The following is a 24,051-nucleotide window of genomic DNA, read 5'->3' on the forward strand; positions in this document are numbered from 1 at the left end:
GGGTCCTGGGGAATCGAGCTAGAACCGGGGTCCTTAGGCTTCACAGGCAAGCGCTTAACCGCTAAGCCATCTCTCCAGCCCATGTTTAAATATTTTTAATTCATGGATAAGTTTCTGCTTGCTCTTGCCAAGAGAAGAGTGCTTAAAAGTTACAGAAAGCATAATTAGTTTCAAGAAGTCAGCCATTTATTAAGCTTCCAGGTATCAAAATAGATTTTGATATATAAATAAGTTTTCTGAGATGACACTGCCTCTATTTCTGTAACCATTTCACCTGGACTATTTTAAATGTGGTTATTGAAAATCAAATAGCTGACTCACGACAATTAAGTATGTTATTTAAATGTAGGAAAATATTTTAGTTTGAATTGAGTATGTAGGCTCCCTATCACTACATTTTCTTTTTCCACAGTATTCAATGACTTCCCCTAAATTTTAACTGTCTATAAAGATCAAATATCCTTCATCAAACTTGTATCAAATAATTACATCCACTTACAGAAGAGGATGCTGTGGAAGAGGTAGAGGCTGGACTTTGTTCCACAATCCTGAGTCAGTAAAGACTCCTGTCCCATTTTTGGTACATGATAAAAATATTTGAGGTAAAACAAAAGGCTATATCCATCGTATTTTTGAGGACAAATAGTTTTTATTGTGGGACAAATAGGTTAAAATTATACCATATGGTATTTACATTTAGGTTCTAAGGAGAAGAATCTATAGAGAAATCTATGCAAAATGGTCTAGATGTAATAAGGGCATCTTAATCCGTACCTTTTGGATATTGATTAAAAAAAACACAAAAGCAATGTCCATTATCTAGTTCAATACTAGTGAGAAAGGAGGTGTCTTGCTGCTGTATTTTGAATCATAATTGTTGAAAGTACCTGGTACATTAGGCTGTGATATAAGTAACAATGGGTATTGATTGTAAGTGATGTATATTCATTTTTTATGTCGAATTTAGGAATTGCTTGAATCGGGAAATTGCTATTTTTCCTAATAGCAGACAAATATTTAAAAATGTGTCTTTAGCAAAATTTACAATGCTTAATATTTCTCAGAAAAAGTTCACTAACAAAAAGTGAGATCAGCATTAATTAAAGGGTCTAAACATACATTTAGAAGGCTTTTGATCTGTATAATATCACTGTTTACCCAAAGAAGAGTGGAAGCTTCCCTCTGGGGTCTATGGTCTTATAAGTCATGGGCTTTTGATTAGGTTCTAAGTATTAGGTGTGAATTCTGTGTTTTAGTCTTTCTATTCAATGGAAACCTTGCTCTTCTCTCAGCAGGGGTAAAAATGGGGCATGATTGGCTACATGAAATTAGCCAAAGACAAGAACAACCTCTGTGCAATTACCTCAGCAGCCATCTGCCCCATTGTGTGAGCTTCAAGACAGTGAAAATGAAGGACTTGCTTAGACATAGCATGCACCAAGGAGGGACTTCCCCTTCATACTGACCAGCCTGTGTGAAGGGGGATACAACACTTGCGTTGCTGAAGATCTCATCTGCATAGAATGTTAGAGATATGGTCAGTCTGCTAATATATAACCATTACTTTAGTTATGCTATAAACTCCTTGGTAGTAGTCACTTCCATGATGAGTTTTGAATTTCCATTTTTTAAAAGGATGTTCCAAACTATCTTTAAAGCTAGATTATAATTTCAAATGTAATGTTCTGGCATCTTCCCATTTTTTTTGAAGTGACTTTTTATGTTGTCAAACAAGTAGTTCAGCTAGAATACATACACAGACATGATGTTTGTGCAGATGAAATACAGATGATGTTGTATAGACAAAATAGTAGTGGCACTAGGTGGCACTTCTGGCTATGCAGTCACTATCCCAGCAGCATTTGTACACAAGTCCTAGAAATCTTGGCACTACTTTGGTTGAATATTCAACACTTAGTGTATGATAGCAACATTAAGATTCTGTGACAGGTTCCTGGAGTATATTTCTCAATTTTAATACATTTCATAGTTCTGTATTAGAATATGGGTGGAAAGACACATCATTTCTCTATGATTTTTAATCCTGTGTAAGGTAAGTTTTTGTATTCAGGGGGTCTTCCCCATTTTTGTTTCATCTGGATACCATCAAACATGATTTGAAATAGTATCTGTGAATATAAAGAAATTTGTCTTTAATTCACATCAGTTCATAGGTATTTAACCCCTTGTCATTATGTGTAGCAAGATGACATCTTGTGCTTTTCCAGTGCATTGATCCTGTGAACACACTACAGCCTCTTTTTGTGGGATCTAGGGTACTTGGGTACTTCAGCTAGAATGGCAAGTGCTTTATACCCTGGGTCATCTCAAACCCTTCCACTCTCTCTACATACAAGTTCAATAATATTAGGTTGAATTGGAACTTGTGTTATGCTGCTTTTTGTATCTGGCTTTAAAAATTATTTATGAATGAATGAGAGATGGAGAGAGAGAGAGGGAGGGAGGGAGGGAGAGAGAGAGAGGGAGAGAATGGTTACAGCAGAGCCTCCAACCACTGCAAATGAACTCCAGATGCATGCACCACCTTGTGCATCTGGCATATGTGGATACTGGGAAATCAAATCAAACTTGGGTCTTTAGGCTTCATAGACAAGTGCCTTAACTGCTAAGCCATCTCACCAGCCCATTGTATCTGGCTTTTAAAATTTAGCATAATGTCCTCTAGTACCATCAATGTTGTTGTAGGGACAGTATTTCTTCTTTTATCCTTTAACTGAATTAGTCTTACCATTATGTATTATTATGCCATCATGTATTATGTATTATTATACCATTATGGAGTGTGCGGCTAGATAAGCTAGCTAGCAAGACTCAGATGTCCTCCTTTATCCATATCTCTAGTGTTGGGATTATAGGAGTACACCATTACACCCAATTTTTATGTGTGTTTTGGGAATCCCAATTATGTCTTTTTGCTAGAATGACAAGTACTCCTTGAACTGAGAAATCTCTGCAGCCCTTAAATTTAGGTTCTTGATTCAGTATGAGTTTATTTTTGCATATGGTAAGAAGTAGGGGCCTACTGTTATTTTTATCTTAATTTATTTCTCAAAATTAGAAAGTTTTGCTTGTAAAATGTTAGGTTATATGATATTTTGATACATACTTCTCATTATAATTTGTTCTTATTCATCTTCCTTTCCTCCTACCCTTCTCAGTTCTACCACATCCTTTTTGATGATCCATTCTCAATCCCAATTGGTCCCCACTTCTGTTTTCATGTCTCATGAATTTGATCATGATATATGCCTCCTGTTATCAGGATTTCCTTACTTCTTTCATGGCTAAAAATTATGAACATCTTTTTGAAGTTTATTGGACATTTTCATGTCTTCCTTTGAAAACTGTTAAGTTTCTGCCACATTTTTTGACTGGGTGGTTGGATTGATTTTTTTTTATTACCTAGTATTTTGAATTATTTGCATATTCTAGATTAAACCTCTGACAGATGGATAGGTGGCAAAGATTTTCTCATTCTGTAGGTTGCCTGCTAACTACATTGATGGTTTGTTTCTTTTAGTTTCATGAGATACCATTGGTTGAGTGTTTGTTTTATTCCCTGGGAAACTAGAACCTTATTCAGAAATATTTCCCTATGTCTCTGTTTGGATTGTCCTCCCTTATTTTTCCTCGAGTTGTTTCAGAGTTTCAAGACTATTATTGGGACTCTGTCCATTTGGAGCTTATTTTTGTGCAGGGTGAGAGAAGAGAGTTTAGATTTCTTCTTCTACATGGCATATAGTTTCTCTAGCACCATTTGTTGAAAATGATGTCTTTTCTCCAATGTTTTTTTTTTTGTTGTTGTTGTTGTTTTTTGTTTTTTCAAGGTAGGGTCTGGCTGTAGCCCAGGCTGACCGGGAAAGTCACTATATAGTCTCAGGGTGACCTTGAACTCATGGCGAATCTCCTACCTCTGCCTCCTGAGTGCTAGAATTAAAGGTGTGCACCACCACACCCAGCTCCAGCGTGTGTTTTTGATGTATTTATCAAAGTTCAGGTGGCTGTAGTTACTTGATTTTCCCCTCTATTTCATTGATCTATGTGTCTCTTTTCGTGTTATGATGCTATTTTTATGTTATTTATTTACATGATGCTATTTTTATTACTACAGATTTGTAGTATATCTTAAAATCAGATGTGATGACATCTGCAGCATTATTCTTTTTGCTGAGAAGTATTTTTGCTATTCAAAGCCTTTTGTGCTTCCATATGAATTTTGAGATTATTTTTTCTAAAAATTGTTCTGGATTTTTAAGTGAAATGGCATTGAATCTGTATATTGCTATTGGCAGGATGTCTATTTTAATATTAATTGTTGTAATCTATGTGCACATGACATCACTTAATCTTCTTGTGTATTCAAGTTTGTTTTTAGTGGTTGAATGTTTTTATTATAGAGGTCTTTCATTCCCTCGGTAAGAGAAATTCCAAATTAAGCTTGTATGACTAAAACTCTTTCATTAGGGAGAGGAGACACCACTGTTTTTTTCAGACTTTAGTGCGATTGCTTTAACATTTCTCCTACTTACTGTGACTGGCTTTAGGTTTGTTACATACAGCCTTTATTATGGTGAGATATGATCTCTCCATCCCTAGTCTCTCCATTGTTTTTATTATGAAGGGATGTTGTTTTTGTCTAAGACTTTTTTTTTAATTAATTAATTTATTTATTTGAGAGCGACAGACACAGAGAGAAAGACAGAGAGAGGGAGAGAGAGAGAATGGGCATGCCAGGGCTTCCAGCCTCTGCAGACGAACTCCAGACGCGTGCGCCCCCTTGTGCATCTGGCTAACGTGGGACCTGGGGAACCGAGCCTCGAACCGGGGTCCTTAGGCTTCACAGGCAAGCACTTAACCACTAAGCCATCTCTCCAGCCCTGTCTAAGACTTTTTCTGCATCTATTGAGGTGATATGATTTTTGTCCTTAAATCTATTTATATGATGTGTTACATTTTCCAATTTTTTATTTAGTTATTTGTTTGAGAGAGAGAGAGAGAGAGAGAGAGGGAGAGGGGGAGGGAGAGAGAGAGAGAATGGGCACGCCAGAGCCTTTAGCCACTGCAAACAAACTCTAGACACATGCACCATCTTATGAATGTAGCTAACATGGGTCTTAGGGAATCAAACCTGGCTCCTTTGGGTTAGCAGGCAAATGCTTTAACCAGTAAACCATCCCTCCAGCCCATATTTACCAATGCTGAACATTTGTCTACCCCAAACCCTTCTGATTAAACCTACTTGGTGGATGATAATTTTGACGTGTACGTGGATTCAATTATAGAGAATTTTTCAGTCTCAGTTCATTAGGAGTACTGACTTATAATTTTCTTTGTTGTTTCACTGTCTGGTTTTGGAAGGAGTATAATGGTGGCTTGATGGGATTAGGAAGCATTCCCTCCTTTTCAATTTTAAGAAGTGACTTGAAAAGCAGTGATTTCAGTTCTTCAATACAGGCCTGGAAGAATTTAGCAATGAATCTATCTGGGCCTGGATATGTGTGTAATATTTGCTTGAGAAATTTTTAACTACTGCATTAATCAAATTCGATGTTATATCTCTATTGAGATTATCCGTTCTGGGTTTAACTTTAGTAAGAAATTCATCCACTGCTTTCAGGTTTTCTAGTGTGATGGAATATAGGGTTTTCACTGTTTATTTATTTATTGGAAAAAGAGAAAGAGGGAGGGAGGGAGAGAAGGAGAGCGAAAGAGAGAGAGAGAGAGAGAGAGAGAGACAGACAGACAGACAGACAGACAGACAGACAGACAGACAGACAGAGTGAGAGAATGGTCATGCCAGGGCCTCCAGCCACTGCAAATGAACTCCAGATGCATATACCCCTTGTACATCTGGTTTATGTGGGTCCTGGAGAATCAAACCAGGGTCCTTTGGCTTTGCAGGCAAATTCCATAACCACTAAGCTATCTCTATAGTCCCAAATATTGGGTTTTCCAATATGTTCTTATTATTCTCTCAATTTCATTGGTATCTGTTCCAATATCTTTTTCACCTCTTTTCCTTGTTGGTTAATTTTCTCTCTTTTTTTGGCTAGATAGAAAGATCGTGTTTATCAATCTTGCTTATCTTTTTCTGAAAGTCCTTCTTTGTTTTATAGATATTTTTATTTCTAATTCACTGATTTTTTAAATATATTCATTATTTATTTCTGCCTAGTACTTTTGTGTTTGTCTTGTTCTTATCTTTCCAACACTTTCAGAAGCAGTTATTTGAGATTTCTCTGTTTTTCTAATGCAGACATTTAGAGCTATACACTTCCCTCTTAGACTGCCTTCATTGTGTCCCATAGGTTTTAATAGATGTGTTTTCATTTTCTTTCAGATCTAAGAATGTTTTAATTTTGTTCTTGATTTCTTCAATGACCCATCCATTGTTCAATTGTGTGTCATTCAATCACTAGTAGATTTTTTTTCATTTTTGTTGTTTCTTTTGTTAAGTTATTGCTTTATTGCATTGTGCCCAGGTTTTACATCGATTTTTCCAAATTTGTGGAGATCTGATGTAAATGATCTATTTTATTTTATTTTTTATTTTTTAATAAAGATAGTTTAGTTCTTTTTTAAAATTTTTATTAACATATTCCATGATTATAAAAAAAATCCCAAGGTAATTCCCTCCCCCCCACACTTTCCCTTTTGAAATTCCATTCTCCATCATATTACCTCCCCATCTCAATCATTGTACTTACATATATACAATATCAACCTATTAAGTACCCTCCTCCCTTCCTTTCTCTTCCCTTTATATCTCCTTTTTAACTTATTGGCCTCTGCTACTAAGCATTTTCCTTCTCACGCAGAAGCCCAATCATCTGTAGCTAGCATCCACATATGAGAGAGAACATGTGGCTCTTGGCTTTCTGGGCCTGGGTTACCTCACTTAGTATAATCCTTTCCAGGTCCATCCATTTTTCTGCAAATTTCATAACTTCATTTTTCTTTACCGCTGAGTAGAACTCCATTGTATAAATGTGCCACATCTTCATTTTCCACTCATCACTTGAGGGACATCTAGGCTGGTTCCATTTCCCAGCTATTATAAAGTGAGCAGCAATAAACATGGTTGAGCACGTATTTCTAAGGAGATGAGATGAGTCCTTTGGATATATGCCTAGGAATGCTATAGCTGGGTCATATGGTAGATCAATCTTTAGCTGTTTTAGGAACCTCCACACTGATTTCCACAATGGCTGGACCAGATTACATTCCCACCAGCAGTGTAGAAGGGTTCCTCTTTTTCCACATCCCCACCAACATTTATGATCATTTGTTTTCATGATGGTGGCCAATCTGACAGGAGTGAGATGGAATCTCAATGTAGTTTTAATCTGCATTTCCCTGATGACTAGTGACATAGAACATTTTTTTAGATGCTTATATGCCATTCGTATTTCTTCCTTTGAGAATGCTCTATTTAGTTCCATAGCCCATTTTTTGATTGGCTTGTTTGATTCCTTATTATTTAACTTTTTGAGTTCTTTGCATATCCTAGATATTAATCCTCTATCAGATATATAGCTGGTGAAGATTTTTTCCCATTCTGTAGGTTGCCTCTTTGCTAAATGATCTATTTTTGAGAAGCTTCCATGAACAGCAGAAAAGAAAGTTTATTCTGTGGTGTTTGAGTGCTGTGTAGACTTCTGATAAATCCTTTTGACCTATGGTGAAGTTTGGTTCTATTGTATATTTTTACTTTCTATCTGGATGATCTATCTAATGACAATAGTGGGGAATTAAAGTTACCCACATTTATTGTGTTGGGATTTATTTCTGATTTAATGTCTAGTAGAATATGCTTCATGAAAGTTGGTGCCCCTATGTTTGGTGCATATACATTTATGATTGTAATATTCTCATCATATTGCTCTCTTAATGAGTATAAAGTGACTTTGATTTCTTTCCATTTAAAGATAATTTTGCCTTTCATTGTAGACTTGATTTAGGCTAGATAAGAGGATACATAAAATATAGTCATTGTTTTGTGCTTTGAAATTCCCTTTGCCAAACACATTAGAGAATTATTTGTAAATTCAATATTAGCCAAATACCCAGAACCTGGGCCCAATGAAGCCCAGATTTGTTTGCTTTATATCACATGCACTGCTTCTAGCCAAGTTCTTGATAGAGTACTTATTACCCTATGCAACCTCAAAATGGAAAAGGTTAAGTCAGAGAAGTACTTGTTGTACAAGCATGAGATGTGAATTTGTTACCTAGGACTAATTTTATAGCCTGTAATAGACAGATATGTCTTTTTAAAAATTCTCACCAGAATGGATTAGTAAGTTTTGCTTACGTCATTGTAAAGTTTGTCTAAGCCAGAACACCAACATCTCCACAAAATATTCTCCCCAAAAGCCAGTTCAGAAAACAAAAATTACATAGCCAGGTCTATCATGCAAATGGCCCTACTTTTTAAAATTTAATTTAATTTTATTTTTTACTTTTTTAAATTTTTATTAACATTTTCCATGATTACAAAATGTATCCCATGGTAATTCCCTCCCTCCCCACCCCCATACTTTCCCACTTGAAATTCCATTCTCCATCGTATTACCTCCCCATTACAATCATTGTAATTACATATATACAATATCAACCTATTAAGTATCCTCCTCCCTTCATTTCTCCACCCTTTATGTCTCCTTTTAAACTTACTGGCCTCTGCTACTAAGTATTTTCATTCTCACCCAGAAGCCCAACCATCTGTAGCTAGGTGGCCCTACTTTTTGACATTACTTTTCTGTATCACTTTCTTTCCCTTTGATGTGAAAAAATATATAGCCAGATGCATTATAAGGAAGGAAGGGATTTATTTTGACTTTAGTTTCAAGGATTATTCCATCATGTCAGGCACAGGATGTCAAGGAGGAGGAAGCCAAAGTTACAGTATCACAGACGCATGGAGGAGGTAAAAAGAGCTGAACTGGTTTATTTCCTGAGTCAATTTGATTCCTGTCAAGTTGACAACTGTTCTGTATGAAATCTTGATGGGTGTATATGTGTGTACATAATTAAATCAGGAAGGAAACCCTAACAACAGAGGGTGAGATCATAAGTGGAGAAGTGAATAATGGAACTCACATGGTATGAACATAGAAGTGAGGATTAACTAGGGTAGAGGAAAAGCATAAGCAAAAGAAACATAAGGGAAATGGAGACAATCATTAGGGAAGGGAGATGAATGAGAATAAATTATAATGACATGCATGTATCAAAATACCATAATAAAACCCAACACTTTCCATGCAAAACTTTCAAATTTTAATAAATAAATGAAAAGCAACAAAAGAATGTGACTAGAAATCTATTTCTCACCATATACAAGAAAAAACTCATAAAATGGATCAAGAACATAGCTTAGAGTGGAGATATGAACCATTCAGACAAGTGTTTTTCGTGTAAGCATGAAAAAATGAATTCCAGACGTAGAACTTACATAAGAGCTGGATATAGAGGCCCATGCCTGAAATCCCAGTACTGGTTTGGTGAAAGATCCTGTCTCAAAAAGGAGAAGAGCAATTAAGAAAGACACTAAGAGCTGGGCATGGTGGTGCACGTCTTTAATCCCAGCACTTGGGAGGCAGAGGTAGGGGGATTGCTGTGAGTTCGAGGCCACCCTGAGACTACATAGAGAATTCAAGATCAGCCTGAGCTAAAGTGAGACCCTACCTCGAAAAACAAAAACAAAAACAAAAAAAAACCCAGAACGACACCAAAGTTGATCTCTGGCCTTCTTTGTACATACGTACATATACAACTGCACACATGTATAAACCCATAGACATTTGAGTACTTGTATATGCATATACATACTAATATACATGTAAAAACTTAAGACCTAAGCCCTATGGAATTTGTAGAGTAAATATAGGAGAAATTCTTTAAGAAATTGTTATAGGCAATGATTTTTTTCTATTTTACTAATTTTTAAATTAGTTATATACACTGTGTATACAGCCATGTTGGTACCATCATTAGCCTCCTCCTTGTCCTCCCACCTCCAAAGGGACTCTTCTTGTTGGGGAATATGGGTCGTACATTATGGAGTTAGCTGTCACTTATGGGAAGTGGTAATGTCTCTGTGCATAATGTCCCAACTTGTGTCTCTAACAGTCTTTCCTCCCCCTCTTCCATGAATTTCCCTGAACCATGTTGGGTTCATTTTAGGTCTACTTCAGTAATGAGGTCTTGGGAACCTCTGTGTTTCTGGATATCTGGTTTGGTAGGAGTTGAGTGTTCTCTGTGTCTATCTCTTTCACTCTTGTGCTGGTACGAGGTTCACCAAGAAAGTAGCATTCTTGCTCATTTCCCAAATTACTCTATTGCTTCAGCCAGGGCCCTGATGAGGTGTGATGGGCTGATTGTCTCCTCAAGTTCTGCTTCCATCTGGAAAAGAGAAGCAAATTCTCCAATGGAGAGTTAAGTCAATGGCAGATAAATGGATAACCATTACTATTTTAGAGAGAATTTAATAGGGGTAGGCCCTCTTATAGCCCAAGATTGGTGCGAGCTTGATATTGGAGAGCAGGCTCATCTTTTGGATATGGTTCTGACTTGTTTCCCAGTTCCAGCTATGGGTTCCCGTCTACTGAGCAGATCTGTTAGCCAATTCAAGAGCAGTTGGTTATCCAACATGGCTGTGTGCCACTATTGCACTTGTGTGAGCATCATGTCAGGTTGTTTGCTGCTGAGTAGCTTAGAGCACAAATTTCTTGGACATATATTGGTCATTTTCCCACAGTTGCTCATGTAGCACCTTCTGTACTAGATGAGCTAACTGTCTGGGAACTGCCTCTCTTCCACATTCCAGCCAGGTCACTCCATGTTCTGTACCAATGGCATATGGTGTCTTTGGCAGTAGGGTCTTACCATTAGCCTTTGGTAGGTCTTCAAGTACTGTGACAGAAATCTGCTTTCAGGAAACCTTGTAGATCTCTCTGATCAACTCATTGTTGATGTTAACCACATGATGGTACTGGGAGTTAAGAGTCCAGTGCCAATGGAAAAGAAGGAAGAAAAAGATAGGTAATATAAAAGAGAAAGAGAGAAGAAGGAGAGAGAGAGAAAAAAAACAGGAGAAGATTAAGGTTAGTTTTCAACATATCATCTCCAAGGCCCTGTGATTCAGATGTTCCCTCTAAGGACTTGATGAAGGTTTAACCTTTCAGTCTTTCAGGATATAGAATTTTATGGTAGCATAGGAAATAATTCTTTTATACTCATGAAAACATGGGAAAATTGAAGAATGGACTTATATTAAACTATACACCTTCTGCACAATATAGTAAAATAATTACAAAGTCAAAAGACAATCCACACAGCAGCAGAAAATCTCTGAAGATTATATATTAGATTAGGATTAAGATTTAACATCAGATATATAAAAGGATTTAAAATATGTAAATCACAAGAAAGTAAGTCAATTTTTTAAATGAGTCATCAAATGATCTAAATGGATATATCTCAAAATATGCAGATGGCTAATAAATGTGTGAAAATTGCTGTACATCACTAATTATTAGGGCATAATAATGCAAATATACTTTATGTAGTATCTCAGTCATATCATTACCAACAAAACATATTTAAAAAATCTTAATGTGGATAAAGATGAGAAAAATGGAAATTTAAAATATTGTTCTTATGGGGTGGAGGGATGGCTTAGTGGTTAAAGCATTTTTCTGCCAAGCCAAAGGACCCAGGTATGATTTCCCAGGACCCACGTTAGCCAGATGCACAAGGGGGCACATGCATCTAGAGTTTCTTTGCAGAGGCTGGAGGCCCTGGTGTACCCATTCTCTCTCTCTCTCTTTCTCTGTCAAATTAATTAATTAATTAATTATATTAAAAAGGTATTGTTTTTATGAATGTAAATTAGTACAAGCATTGTGAAAAGCAGTATGGAATTTCCTCAATAGCAATAAAAACAGAACTGTCAAGCTAAGCTACTATTGACCAAAGGTACTGACATTCAAAGTTAACAGAGATTGCTACATGATACACGTTTGAATATGTTAGAAAGCACTGAACAGAAAGAATGACTCCAGAACAGTACATTTGAAAGTGTTTTATTTTTAAATGCATATTTTGGAACATTCTTTTAAAAATAAAAATTCAAACTCATCATAGGAGGCATTAATATAAAGAATTTGTAACATAGTTAAAAGTAATAACAATGTTTTACTAGAACAATTATGACACAGAAATTGCATTACAATGTGGATATCTAGTCACTCAGATCTTGTGCCCCTTACAGCACAGGTCAGTGAGTGAGAGGAAGACCTTTCTTAGTGCATGTTGTGTCCAATCGAGCCCTTCCTTGTCATAGTACTGCGTTCACACAGTGAGATATATGGCTTTTGAAGCAATTCCACAGAGGTTGTTCTTGTCTTTGGCTAATTTCATGTAACCACGCATGCCCCATATTTTACCCCAGCTGAAAAAAAAAGAGCAAGGTTTCCACTTAATAGACTACAACACAATGGTTTTATTACAATACTTCATTTAAACATGGAACTAGAGCCCACTCATAACAGAAAGGATCAAAAAAGATGGATGTTCATTTTCTGAATATAAACAATTACTGTACACAGGAGTATAAAAATCCAAGACGGAGGAAGGATACAAGTCTTTCCACTCACATGCAGTTTAGAGTTAAGAATTTTGTCAGAATTTAGAGATTCAGTTGTACAAATACCATATCAATAAACTGGAAAGCCTGTGACAGAATTTTTTTTTTTTTTTGAGGGAAGGTCTCACTCTAGCTCAGGCTGACCTAGAATTCAGTCTCAGGATGGCCTTGAACTCATGGGGATCCTCCTACTTCTGCCTCCTGAGTGCTGGGATTAAAGGCATGCGCCACCACACCCAGCCTGTGACAGAATCTTAGTGTTATTACCATACACTAAGAGTTGGGTGTTTGACCTAAGGAGGAACAACATTTCTAGGACTTCTACCCAAATATTGACTGCCACAGCAATTTCTTTAGGAATTTCAAAGGTTCCTAATTTTGTCCAATTGTACCTGTTCTTAATCAGCCAGTACTTTTTGCCGTCTGATTCTTCTCCTTCAAAACCATAGCCAACCACCAGAACCGCATGTGTCAGAGGCTTGGAGACACATCGTGGATCAGAATAAATGCCTGTAAATAAAATAAAAGCTGGATGATCAGCTCTAGGAACCTGTTTGTGACATTGTCACCAACAATAAGACAAACATTTCTAAGTTCACTAACATGACATAAACCCCAGAGAAGACTCAATAATACAGTCATTATTATCATGACTACTGGTATAGTTTCTGATAAAAATGCAGAACTAAGAACAGTTGGTTACCCACCATGGCTGTATGCCAATACTGCACTTGTGTGAGCATTACAGCCATGGAGGACATTCAATAACTACCAAAGCAGAGATCCAGAGTCTCCTAAGAGCCCATCACTGAAGTAGACTTAAAATGCACCCAACATGGCTCAGGGAATTTTGTGGAAGAGGGTGCGAAAAGATTGTTAGAGCCACAAGTTGTGATATTATGCACAGAGACATTGCCTCTCCCCCATAACTGACTACTGCCCCCACAATGCACTACCCACAATCCCCATGGGGTTGACTTGCATCTTCAACTAGGAGGGTCTCTTTGGAAAAGAGGCAGAGATGAGGGAAAGGATGGTACTAACATGTGTTGTTTGCATACTAAGTATGTCCATAACTAATAAAAATAAGTTAAAAAGATAAATGCAGAACTAAAAATTGAGATATATCATGGTGAAAACTACTTGCCTAGATGTATATAAGAATACTCTTTGAAATCTTGTATTTGTACTTGTAGATGAAAAGTGCAAGGAAATAGCACAGAACACAAAGTTACTTATATGAAGAGATTTATTGAAAATTTACTTAAAGAAATAAGCTAAAAGTAAAAATTTAAAAATCTACCAACATAGAAATTTGGAATAAATTAAACTACATAATATATTTAAAAGATATTAAGTACTCACATCCATGGAAATATGCTTGAGGTAAAGTCTAGTGGACACAACAAACATAACCACTGCAAATTTATGGACTCAAACATGTACATTATATTTTGTACATCAAACAGCTTTATTAAGTGATATGCTGTGATGTTACAATTTTTTCTTCAGGAGTTACCAGCATGGAATATGCTTACCTTGTTTATAGAACTGGAAAGAGTTGAGGCCACTGAAAACTGCAGCAGAGATGGGTCCCACAGTTGCCACCGCATGCATCAGGGCATTTTCACGAGGTGGCAATCTCACAAAGCCTGTGACATTAGCAGCAGAATTCTCAGGTTTGTACCTGCAGGGTCCATCCTTATAAAGACAAAGAGGGAAGAGACGTGGTTACCACCATCTACCTCCTGCGGACACAAGTTACAAGCACAGCACTCAGCACTGTGCAGCTGAGGATCCCAGTCTGTCTCGTGATAAATCACCCCAGGCAGGGAATGCTATGGCCGATCTGGAACTGAGGATTAACTCACATATCTGCAGTAAGACCCCATAGATCTCCCTATGCAGAAGAAATGTTCCTAGAGGAGAACTCTGTAGTACATGTGGAGTGGTTTCCGCATTCTCCATGATGTGTAGAAGCAGCATCAGCTCTATGGAAGCCCTGACTTCAGAGAACTGTGCAAAGGCTGGTAATATTATAACGGCACCAGTACTTTACGGAGACAGATTCTCACATCTCAATGTGAATTCAGAAGTTCCCTGACTGTCTCTGCAATTGTTCCCCTTCCTTAAAGTGAGAGGATCACCAACAGAGGGGTTCCATTTACCTTTCCTTCATATGGATAGGAACTCTCTGTGTTAATGCCTCCATTGTCCATTATATACTGGATGGCGTATGACATTCTGCCCCCCTTGCAGCCACGAGTACCATGAGATCCAGAGCAGTCCACCAGGTTCTGTTTACTTAATAAGACCAGTTTCCCTGTTTTCCGGGCCATCTGACCTTCTAGGGCACCAACCACACTAAAAGCCCAGCAAGATTTACATGGTCCCTGAACACAGAAGAAAAGGTTGTTATTCACAGATGAAACAAATAGCAACTCTGACAACAATTCACATAGCCGAAAACTATTATTAAATTATGAAAAGAATTTTACTTCACCGTTGACCAAAGCAAGGGCATGAATTCTTTCTTGGTTCCTATGGGGTAAGGGAAAGTTTTCACAATGATACTGTCATACCTGACTGAATACTGGAGCCACATAGCCGTTCTTCCTCCAATCCACAATTTTGGGTAGTACAAGAACCTGACGTTTCTGGAATACTTTCCCTGTACTGATTGGCTCAATTTCAGTGTCACCCATTATGTTCTCAAATTCTGTACTGTTCTTTAAGAAAAACAAAATATTAAAGAGCAACAGACTTGTAAAGAGTTTCAGGGAAGAAACACAGAGCTAAGGAATCCACGTCACACTCACCAGGTCACCAAAGGCGTTCATCTCCATGGTGTAGCTGTGCTTCCCCTCACTATATTCCCTATTGTGCAGCTCAATCATCTGCATGTTCTTCTCCCATACGGCTCTCCTGTGGTGCTCTTCACTCTAGAAATAAATAAAAGGCCTTTTTTTGTATAAAATATCACACAAGCTGACCATGTGGACCTGGTGTCACAGGTAAGGTGGATCTTGTATAGTTCAGGAAGCCATTCCACATGACCAGTGAAAAAAGAGATGCTTGAAACATTGTGCTCACAATGGTGTCATTTACTGACTTCTAAATCCTGTGCTATCTCATTAAACTCTTCATACCAGGGGTCATTCACTCTGGGCTTCCTCCATGCAGTTTCTAGGTTACATACCTCCGTGTAGGTTTTCCCATGACTTCTCTTCCAATTGAGCCATTGAGCATCCAAACTAGGGTCAAGTGTTGGAGTGGCTGAGGCCATTACCACATAAAGAGGTATCAAGAGACAAAGAGGAGGCATTTCTCAAAATCCTAGAGGGGTGGAGATACACAAGTCTTTCAAGAAGAAAGAAAAGACTACTAAAATGACCAAATGTAAAAATGGCTAAGCAGACATATGGAGGAGTATGCACAGGCTACCAAGCTGTTAAGAAGTTTCTCAGCATTCTAAGAACTGGGATACTGTGATAACTGATAAGTAATTAAGAAAAAGAAGGAATGCCATTTTGCAACAACTAGGAACTTAGGATATTGTTGGCCCAGGTGTTCTACAAATGGTAATGAGTTCACCTAATAAAGAGTGTAACAAGTGCAACATCTGAATCCAAGTACAAACAAAAAGAACCATGAGAGTTGGAGACCACTTGATAGCTTCTTGCTGGCTAATCTATAGCTAAAGAGGGCCTTATTCAGAAATCTTTCAGAGAAATTAGGACCACAATGTTAGAATAATATTATTTGAGTTATTCTAAGGGCTGGGAAGATGGATAAACTTTTAAAGGTGTTTCCTTGCATCCAAATCCCATGGAGATGGTGAGGGATAGGTTTGAGTTATAAAAGTATCCTTTCAAGGGACTTGATAAGCTGATTTGGATGGGGAGCAGATGCTCAGGTCTCTGGGGCTAAAAACAGTGGAAACACTGTGAACTTCAGTTATTAGATGGATGCTAAAGTACCTTCTGTTCAAGAATTTAAAAAGCAATAGCTAGGGCCTTTAGACATAATTGGCCTAGGATTTGTTTCACACTTCTCTAATAGAGATTTGATCTAAAGTTCAAATGCCATCAATACCTAAGGATCAAGCTTCAGATCTTGGAGAGGTCTGCCAGGTAGGGCCTGGCTGGGGCATGACAGCAGCTGCTCCCCTCTGCACATGGCAGCTGAGAACAAAGCACTCTACCTGTTGGTGAAGTGCAAGAGGATGATTCTTATTGGAACAGAGAGCAGTAGACCTGGCAGCCAGTGTGCCAGGGACAGGGTGACCGTTCCTTTTGTTCAGCTAGGATTTGCACTTACTCTGACCCTGCACAATCCGGGACCCCTGAGAAGACTGGTTCCCTCCCTGGATTATCTATCAACCCTCTTCCACTTCTTAAAACCTGGACTAGAGCAGTTGGGTAGATGTCCTCACTCCTAGTGAGGCTCACAGCCTATTCCAGGGTGTCTCTCCAGTTCCCCTGTCCACGCTCAGTTCCCAACCTCGCCAGGGCTGAGGGGACCCTCACCTGAGGTTTCCTCTGCTGTGAAAGTACACTCCAGCTTTTCAGAGGTAGATGAGATCTATGGATCTGTCCCAGTTGAAACTGTCCCAGGCTTTAAATCCATTTGCACAGGTGGCTCCACCTCTCAATCATGCCTTTCTTGTGATTGGCTGTGTGAACCACTGGACTAACCTCCATCCAGACTCTAGGACTTCAGGCAAGTGCTCAGATTGTGACCCACCCTATCCTGGAAGCACGTGTTGGGATTGCCAAAGTGGACAATGAGGAGATGAGCACAGCACCCATGTCAGAGGAAGGCAAGGACCCAGCCTTGATGCCTTGGGTCACGAAATATCAGTCCATTGAGCTTGGTGGATGGCTCTAGACAAACACGTTTCCAGCTAATTCTGTGGATTTTCAGTATAACTCTGATATTTCTTTGGAAGAAGAAGTTGTCCCTGCAGTGCTGTGCATTCAAATGTAGTGCACAACTAAGATGGAATACAGGTCTGGAGTACATTCTTTCCTAGTGTCAGGGTGGAACCACTGGGGGTCACAAAGATCATTTGGTGAAGATGATTCCCAAATAGCGAGTAGATGGCCAAGTTCAAACCCTAAGGGGGGAAAAGGAAAAGACTGTGATGAGGAGATCTCCTGAGATAGTTTGACACTTGGAATACATCATTTCCTCTACTCCATATTCTGGGATTTCTCCTGTTCCTATAACTTTAGCAAAACCTTGGTGAAAACATGAAGAAAAGTAACCAACAACTTTGGGAACTACTTGAATTTCTCTTTTTCTGCATTTTATATTATGTTTTTTTGCTAATGTCCATCTTAAGAACTAAACAACTTACTTTCCATTAAATGCTAGAATTTAAGATAAAGAGAATTTGAAGAACCTTACGGTTATAGAAAAATATAGTTGTAGATATTTGCTCTAAAATAAGGAGAGAATATAGCCCAGAAATATTGTAAACCTCTATAATTTAATAATGTTATAAAATGATATATTTAGGCATATTGGGACTTCTTTGATAAAAAATGGAATAATAGTGCATTTTTACTAATGAACTGAGTTCTACTTGGGATTAACTTGATCTAGAAACACAATTAGATCCACCATCTTGATCACTGTAGTAAAATGCACATTACATTCAAGATAGTACTGAACTGTTTTAGGTACTCAACTCAATGTTATTATGGACATCCACATTGCTTTGCAACCATTACCTCCATAGATCTTTGTGAAATCTCATCTCTATCCTCTTCCTGCCAAGGCCAGCACCCACTACTTTATTTTCTCTGTGTATGATTTACCTGTTCTTATGGGATTAGTACTTTTCTCCTACTATAGCCATGTTAAAATGAAATTGCCCTTGTAAGAGTATTAAAAGTTGTGACCATTAAGTGACAAATGTATCCTAAAAGTATGCATCAAAATTTCCTTACTATATGGTTATGTATCTCATTTTATTTTTTCATATTTTATGTTTTCATTATTATGGGGCTTTCCATTGCTTCCTCTAGAAGTATATTCCACTTATCTGTAACTATACTGCACAGTGTGCTCACATCAAGTATTAAATGGGAACTATCTAAATGTAGGAGATATTTAAGCAAGAGTGTGAAAGAAATTATTATTGCTGTGAGTCATTGAAATATATCTCAAACAAAATCTGTTAAAAAATTCATGGGGTCTGGAAGGATGGCTTAGTAGTTAAAGGCACTTGTCTGCAAAGCCAAATGACTCAGGTTAGATTCCCCAGGACCCACGTTAGCCAGATGCACAAGGGGGCGCATGCGTCTGGAGTTTGTTTGCAGTGGCTGGAGGCTTTGGTGGGACCATTCTCTCTCTCTCTCTCCCTCTCTCTCTCCCTCTCTCTCTCCCTCTTTCTCTGTCAAATAAATAAATAAATAAAATATTTAAAACAAAATTCTTGGTCCTCCTTACCTCAAACTCCTGAGTGATCCACAATCTTCTTTAAGTACTTCCTTGTGACATCCAGTTTTAGCCAAACATCCTGCTTAGTTCAGTGGACCCTTCTTTTGGCTGTCTGATTACACTACACTTCTCATTAGGATCCTCTTCCTCCATCCACCATGCCCCAGGCAAAGTATGCTCACCTGGCCTGTCTTAACCAAGAATCCTGTAGGCTTAGTCAGAATCTCCCTCATCCCTTAAGCTTCTTCAAAATAGTTCTCCATCTACACAGCTCTATCCTGCACCTTGGCTATAAAATCTTCCTGCCCATCTGCATGTGGTGCTGAACCTACTCTCTCCCTTACTTCAGGATCTTACCACAGTGGTCATTATCCCTATCCTCTTAGCTGTGAGTTAATTTTCTCTGAACAGTAGTTTGTGTGTCTTTCTTTTCCCAGTGTTATACTGGGGGTCGGGAGTAGGCTGTCTTGCCAAATGGCCCCTTGGTACAGAGCAGGGATTCTGAGCCACACTGAAGCTGGGAGGCGCTGTCCCTGGGCCTGCACAGGACAGGAGCGTGGCTGGAGGGCTCAGTGCCTGGCCCTCAGTGCGGTGCAGTGAAGCTCCATCTGCATCATCAGCACCACGCAGGATCCTGCTCCAGCAGCGCTTGCAGCTCCCCACAGCCAGGTCCTCACAGATGGACGCGTCCTCCCCGGAGTCGTCCACAACACATGTGCATGCACCTCAATCTCAGTACAAACATTTCTTGAACTTGGGTTTATTTGCGAATTCAGGTAGATGGCCATCATTAATCATGAACCATGAGAGCTGCTTTGGGGATCTTGTAAGTTTCAGGAACTTTCAGACTTGTGGTGTTTATATCCAGAGTCTTTATTCCTTACTAAGCCTTAAGGGTTTCAGAAGTTCCTGACTCTAAAGTAGTAGATGTTTCAATTTGAAATCCCTGAAGAGCCCCCCTCAGGATGAAGCGGTTCAGTTTGTTCCAAGAAATTCACAAAACACACAATTTTTTTTTTCACAAAACAGAGGTGACTCCCCACCAACCACCACCACTCAATTTGAGTGTAAGCTCCATTGGGACGGGGAATGGGCTAAGGCTAATTCATGTTGATTCATTAGCACACAGCCCAATACAATAGATTCAAGAAGGATGACAGAAGAACAGAAAATCACTTCCTCCATACAGTCCCTGTGTTTCTTTACTCCCACTCCCCAAGATCTTCGAGGAACAGCATTGTATACCAACTTCCTTTGGAGAATCACTGAAGAGGAAGGCTTGATGCCAACACTCTATTCCCAAGATCTGATATAAGGAAAAGTGGGAGGACAAGGCCTTTTTGGTTAATCAGATCAGTACTGATCAAGTCTTGTCCCACAGAGCCTTCACTTTCCAGTGGAACCAGAGGCATATTTTACAATTAATCACCCATCTTGAGGGATCCCAAATCTTTACATAAGTTGATAGAAAATGAGGTAAAATGGAAGAAAGCTTGCAGAGGACATTCCAGGTGGGATGAAAGCAGCTCTCATTGAAACTCCAGAGACTTGTTGCTGGTTATAGTTATTGGACGTGGAGACTTGTCACTGGCTAGAGTTGTTGTACTTGGAGCTACAGAGTTTGGTGTTTGCCCTGTTTAAATCATGTATTGCTCTGTATTTCTTTGCTATGTCTAGTGCCATCCTTTGCAGTGTGAATGTTTATTCTGTGTCATTATGAATTTTTGAGGTTATATTTTGGTATTATGGCTCAGTTAAAAGTTGTTGGACTATGGGGATATATGAACATCATTGTAATTGATAAAAACTTTGGGGACTTTTAAAGATGAATGAATGCATTGCATTTTACATCATGTATGGTTATCAATTTATGGGAACCAGGGGCAGAATGTGGTGGTTTGACTCAGTTGCCCCCATAAACTTTAGTATTCTAAAGGCTGTTCTCCCCAGCTGATGGCAGTTGGGAATTAATGTCTCCTGGAAGCAATGCATTATTGGGGGTGGGCTTATGGGTGTTATAGACAGTGTTCCCTTGCTAGTGTTCGGAACACTCTCCTGTTGCCATTGTCTACCTAAGTGGGCCAGGGGGTTATAGCCACCCTCTGTTCATGCCATTGTTTTCCCCTGCCATTGTGGAGCTTCCCCTCGAGCCTGTAAGCCAAAATAAACCTCTTTTCCCACAAGTTGCTCTTGGTTGTGTGATTTCTACCAGCAATGCGAATCTGACGGCAACATGTGCATACAGCCAATATTGTTTCCAATGGCAAGACACCCTAAGGTGTGGCCCATTCTTGTTCCCCAGATTTTTACAGGAAAAAAGAGAATCCTTTATGACATTAAACAAATTCCACCCAAATGCTCACTATTTAAAGATCATTCTGGTGAGGGCTACCTGGTTCCCTTCATCAAGGATATTGCTTGTGTCTAAACAGTAAGGGCCACGATCTGTCACTTTGTTCTGTCCCATTTCACTCTGTAGTGACCTGGTATTTAGTCTCAGTTTTTTAAAAAGGATTGTTATTATTTTATTTTCAAGGAGAGAGAGATAAAGTGACAGAGGTTGAAAATGTGCCAGGCCTAATATTGCTGCAAGCAAACTCCAGACACTTTGTACATCTAACTTTTTGTGTATACTGAGGAATTGAAACTGGGCCATCAGACTTTGCAATCAAGTATTTTTAACCACTGAGGCATATCTCCAGCCTCTAGTCTCAAATTTTAATAATAACTGCTTTTGAATCTCAAGATCCAACACAGAGCACCTGATGATGACCTCAGGAGTAAAGGTGACCATACTAGCCAGGATTATCTAGAGGAATAGAACTGACAGAATGAATACTTATGATATAGGGAATTTACTATAGCTTAAAAGATACAGTTTGGCCATCCAAACAATAGAATTCAGTAGGCTAGAATGTCTCAGAACCTGAAAACTGCTCAGTTACAAGACTGTAAACATCAGCAGTCCCAATTTGGAACAGAAGGCCTGGGGGATTTCTCCAGAGCCACTGATTTTCAGTCCATGTTGGCAGAATAAAGAAGGTTGACTCCAATGTCCAAAATGAGTAGAAGTGACAGGGTGGATGTACTCATCTGGAAGTAGCAAGAGTATAATCAAAAGGAACTGCCTTTTTTTTCTGTAACTTCTAGGAGTGCTGTCCAGTGGGTTAAAGATATTCCTCCCTTAGTTAATCCTTACCAGAAACTCCCGCACAAGCCTGCCTAAGAGAGATGTATTTTACTAGATTCATGCTTTGATCAAGAAATTAACCAGGACACATGGTTTCTGTCTATTGTGCTTGGATCCTTTGATTGTGGACCTGGGTGAGATGGAACATGATGGCAGAATAAGAAAATGGATGAGACTCTTCACATCATGGTTAACAGGAACTATATAGGGATACAGAAGTGAGGACCAGGACCAAGATACTGTCCCCCAAAATATGTCTCCACTACTAACTTATGGAATAAGAATATTTATTCTGTACCATTATATGGTGGCAGTATGTAACTTGTGATTTGATCTTACAGGGCTCACAGTTAAGGGACTGCCTTCAGTGTCAGGTAAGTCTTTGACCTTTTAAACAGTGTTGGAATGTGTAAAATAAAGTCTGTAGGAACATTTATATTGGATTGGGACAGCTTTGCATTGTGACGTGACTATGAGCCTATGGGAACAAATGGTGGAAGGTGATGGATTCAAAGTATTACCTGTGAGTGTTAAGTTGACAAGGACTTGACTTGTGATGCTTAATAGAGTTTGTCAACATTACAGGACTTAGAATCACTATGCAAACCATTTGAATCTTGTAAACTGCTTAGAAGTATTCTCCTCTCTTGGTTCAAGTAGCCATAAATAAGATTTTGTTCACTCATGTCGTTTTTATTTCCTGGTAAAGGAGTAAATAGAAAGGATAAAGCAGTAAATAGAAATTTGGATTTAGGAGGGTGACTATGGAGGAAAATGGCCTTGCCTTAACTCCGAGGCCCAAATACAATCTCTATTATTGGAAACAACAGTATTTCTAAGATAATTTCATATGTGTTGTTTCTTTATGGTGTGACCTGAATTTTCTTGGAGTTGGCCAGTATCCCAGTGCTTTAGGGGCCTCAGGTCACTCACCCAACCAAAGCATTATGAAGACTAGAGAGTTTCCTTTTGGGGACAACAAATGTCTTTCTAAATCTTGATTGGGGATCCCTAGAGAGACTAGGTGCCTTTCTCTCCATGTTTGTGGTAGGAAGACCACATGCTGCCTCTTATGTTTAAGCAAAGAATGGTCACTTCAGTGTTCCATGGGACTACCTGTGAATTTATCCTACCATAAGAGATTCACATAGGCTAGGATATAGGTGTGTTAGATCTCTTCAATGTTCAAGTGTAGAGATGCTAGTAGTTACTTTAATACACTGTATTTTGTGTGTTCTCGACAAACACTAATTAGTACTGACCATGAAAATGATGCTGACAATTGGTTCCAGAACAAAGATGAATCATTAGGTAGATGAAGCCAAGTTTCAGCAGTTATACAATGTGGCTTCTCCAAAGAGGTAATGTTTCTAATGTTAGCAAATGGCATTCTGCTTGTTAGTGCACAGTCACTATTCTGAGCAAGGCCCCCAAGGACTTCTCTCAATAGACCCCTATGAAAATCACTAACCCTGAAATCTATCTTCTCATAGATGCAGCTGCTCCCTTTGTTTCATGTGTCACAAAAATATGACAAAAAAATTCACAGAAGCTAAAAATCAAATAAGCCAAAAGGTAAAGTAGTAGGTTGACTCAGAGAAAAAAAAAAGTTTATAGAAAATTTGGCCCTCAAATAGAAGCTGATCAAGAAAGAGGAAGATCAAAAGGGAGAAGGTTAAAGGACACATTGGGGATTGGAGAGATAACTTAATGGATAAAGCACTCAGCACTCAAGTCA

General features: G+C 38.6%; 1 protein-coding gene across 1 annotated transcript in view; it reads right to left on the reverse strand.

Moving 5' to 3' along the window:
• Positions 1-12,378: 12,378 nt before the first annotated feature.
• LOC101599752 (procathepsin L-like) overlaps positions 12,379-24,051 on the reverse strand; it is a 70,384-nt gene continuing 58,711 nt past the window's right edge. Inside the window, exons 4-11 of the mRNA XM_012948367.2 lie at positions 18,036-18,048; positions 15,873-16,000; positions 15,493-15,615; positions 15,256-15,402; positions 14,842-15,066; positions 14,212-14,374; positions 13,066-13,183; positions 12,379-12,478 (exon numbers count right to left, since the gene is read on the reverse strand). Of these exons, the coding sequence (XP_012803821.2) occupies positions 12,379-12,478; positions 13,066-13,183; positions 14,212-14,374; positions 14,842-15,066; positions 15,256-15,402; positions 15,493-15,615; positions 15,873-16,000; positions 18,036-18,048 (1,017 nt within the window). The remainder of the gene's footprint in view (positions 12,479-13,065; positions 13,184-14,211; positions 14,375-14,841; positions 15,067-15,255; positions 15,403-15,492; positions 15,616-15,872; positions 16,001-18,035; positions 18,049-24,051) is intronic.

Source organism: Jaculus jaculus, chromosome 2 (assembly GCF_020740685.1).
Source record: "Jaculus jaculus isolate mJacJac1 chromosome 2, mJacJac1.mat.Y.cur, whole genome shotgun sequence".
Classification (NCBI taxonomy): Eukaryota; Metazoa; Chordata; class Mammalia; order Rodentia; family Dipodidae; genus Jaculus; species Jaculus jaculus.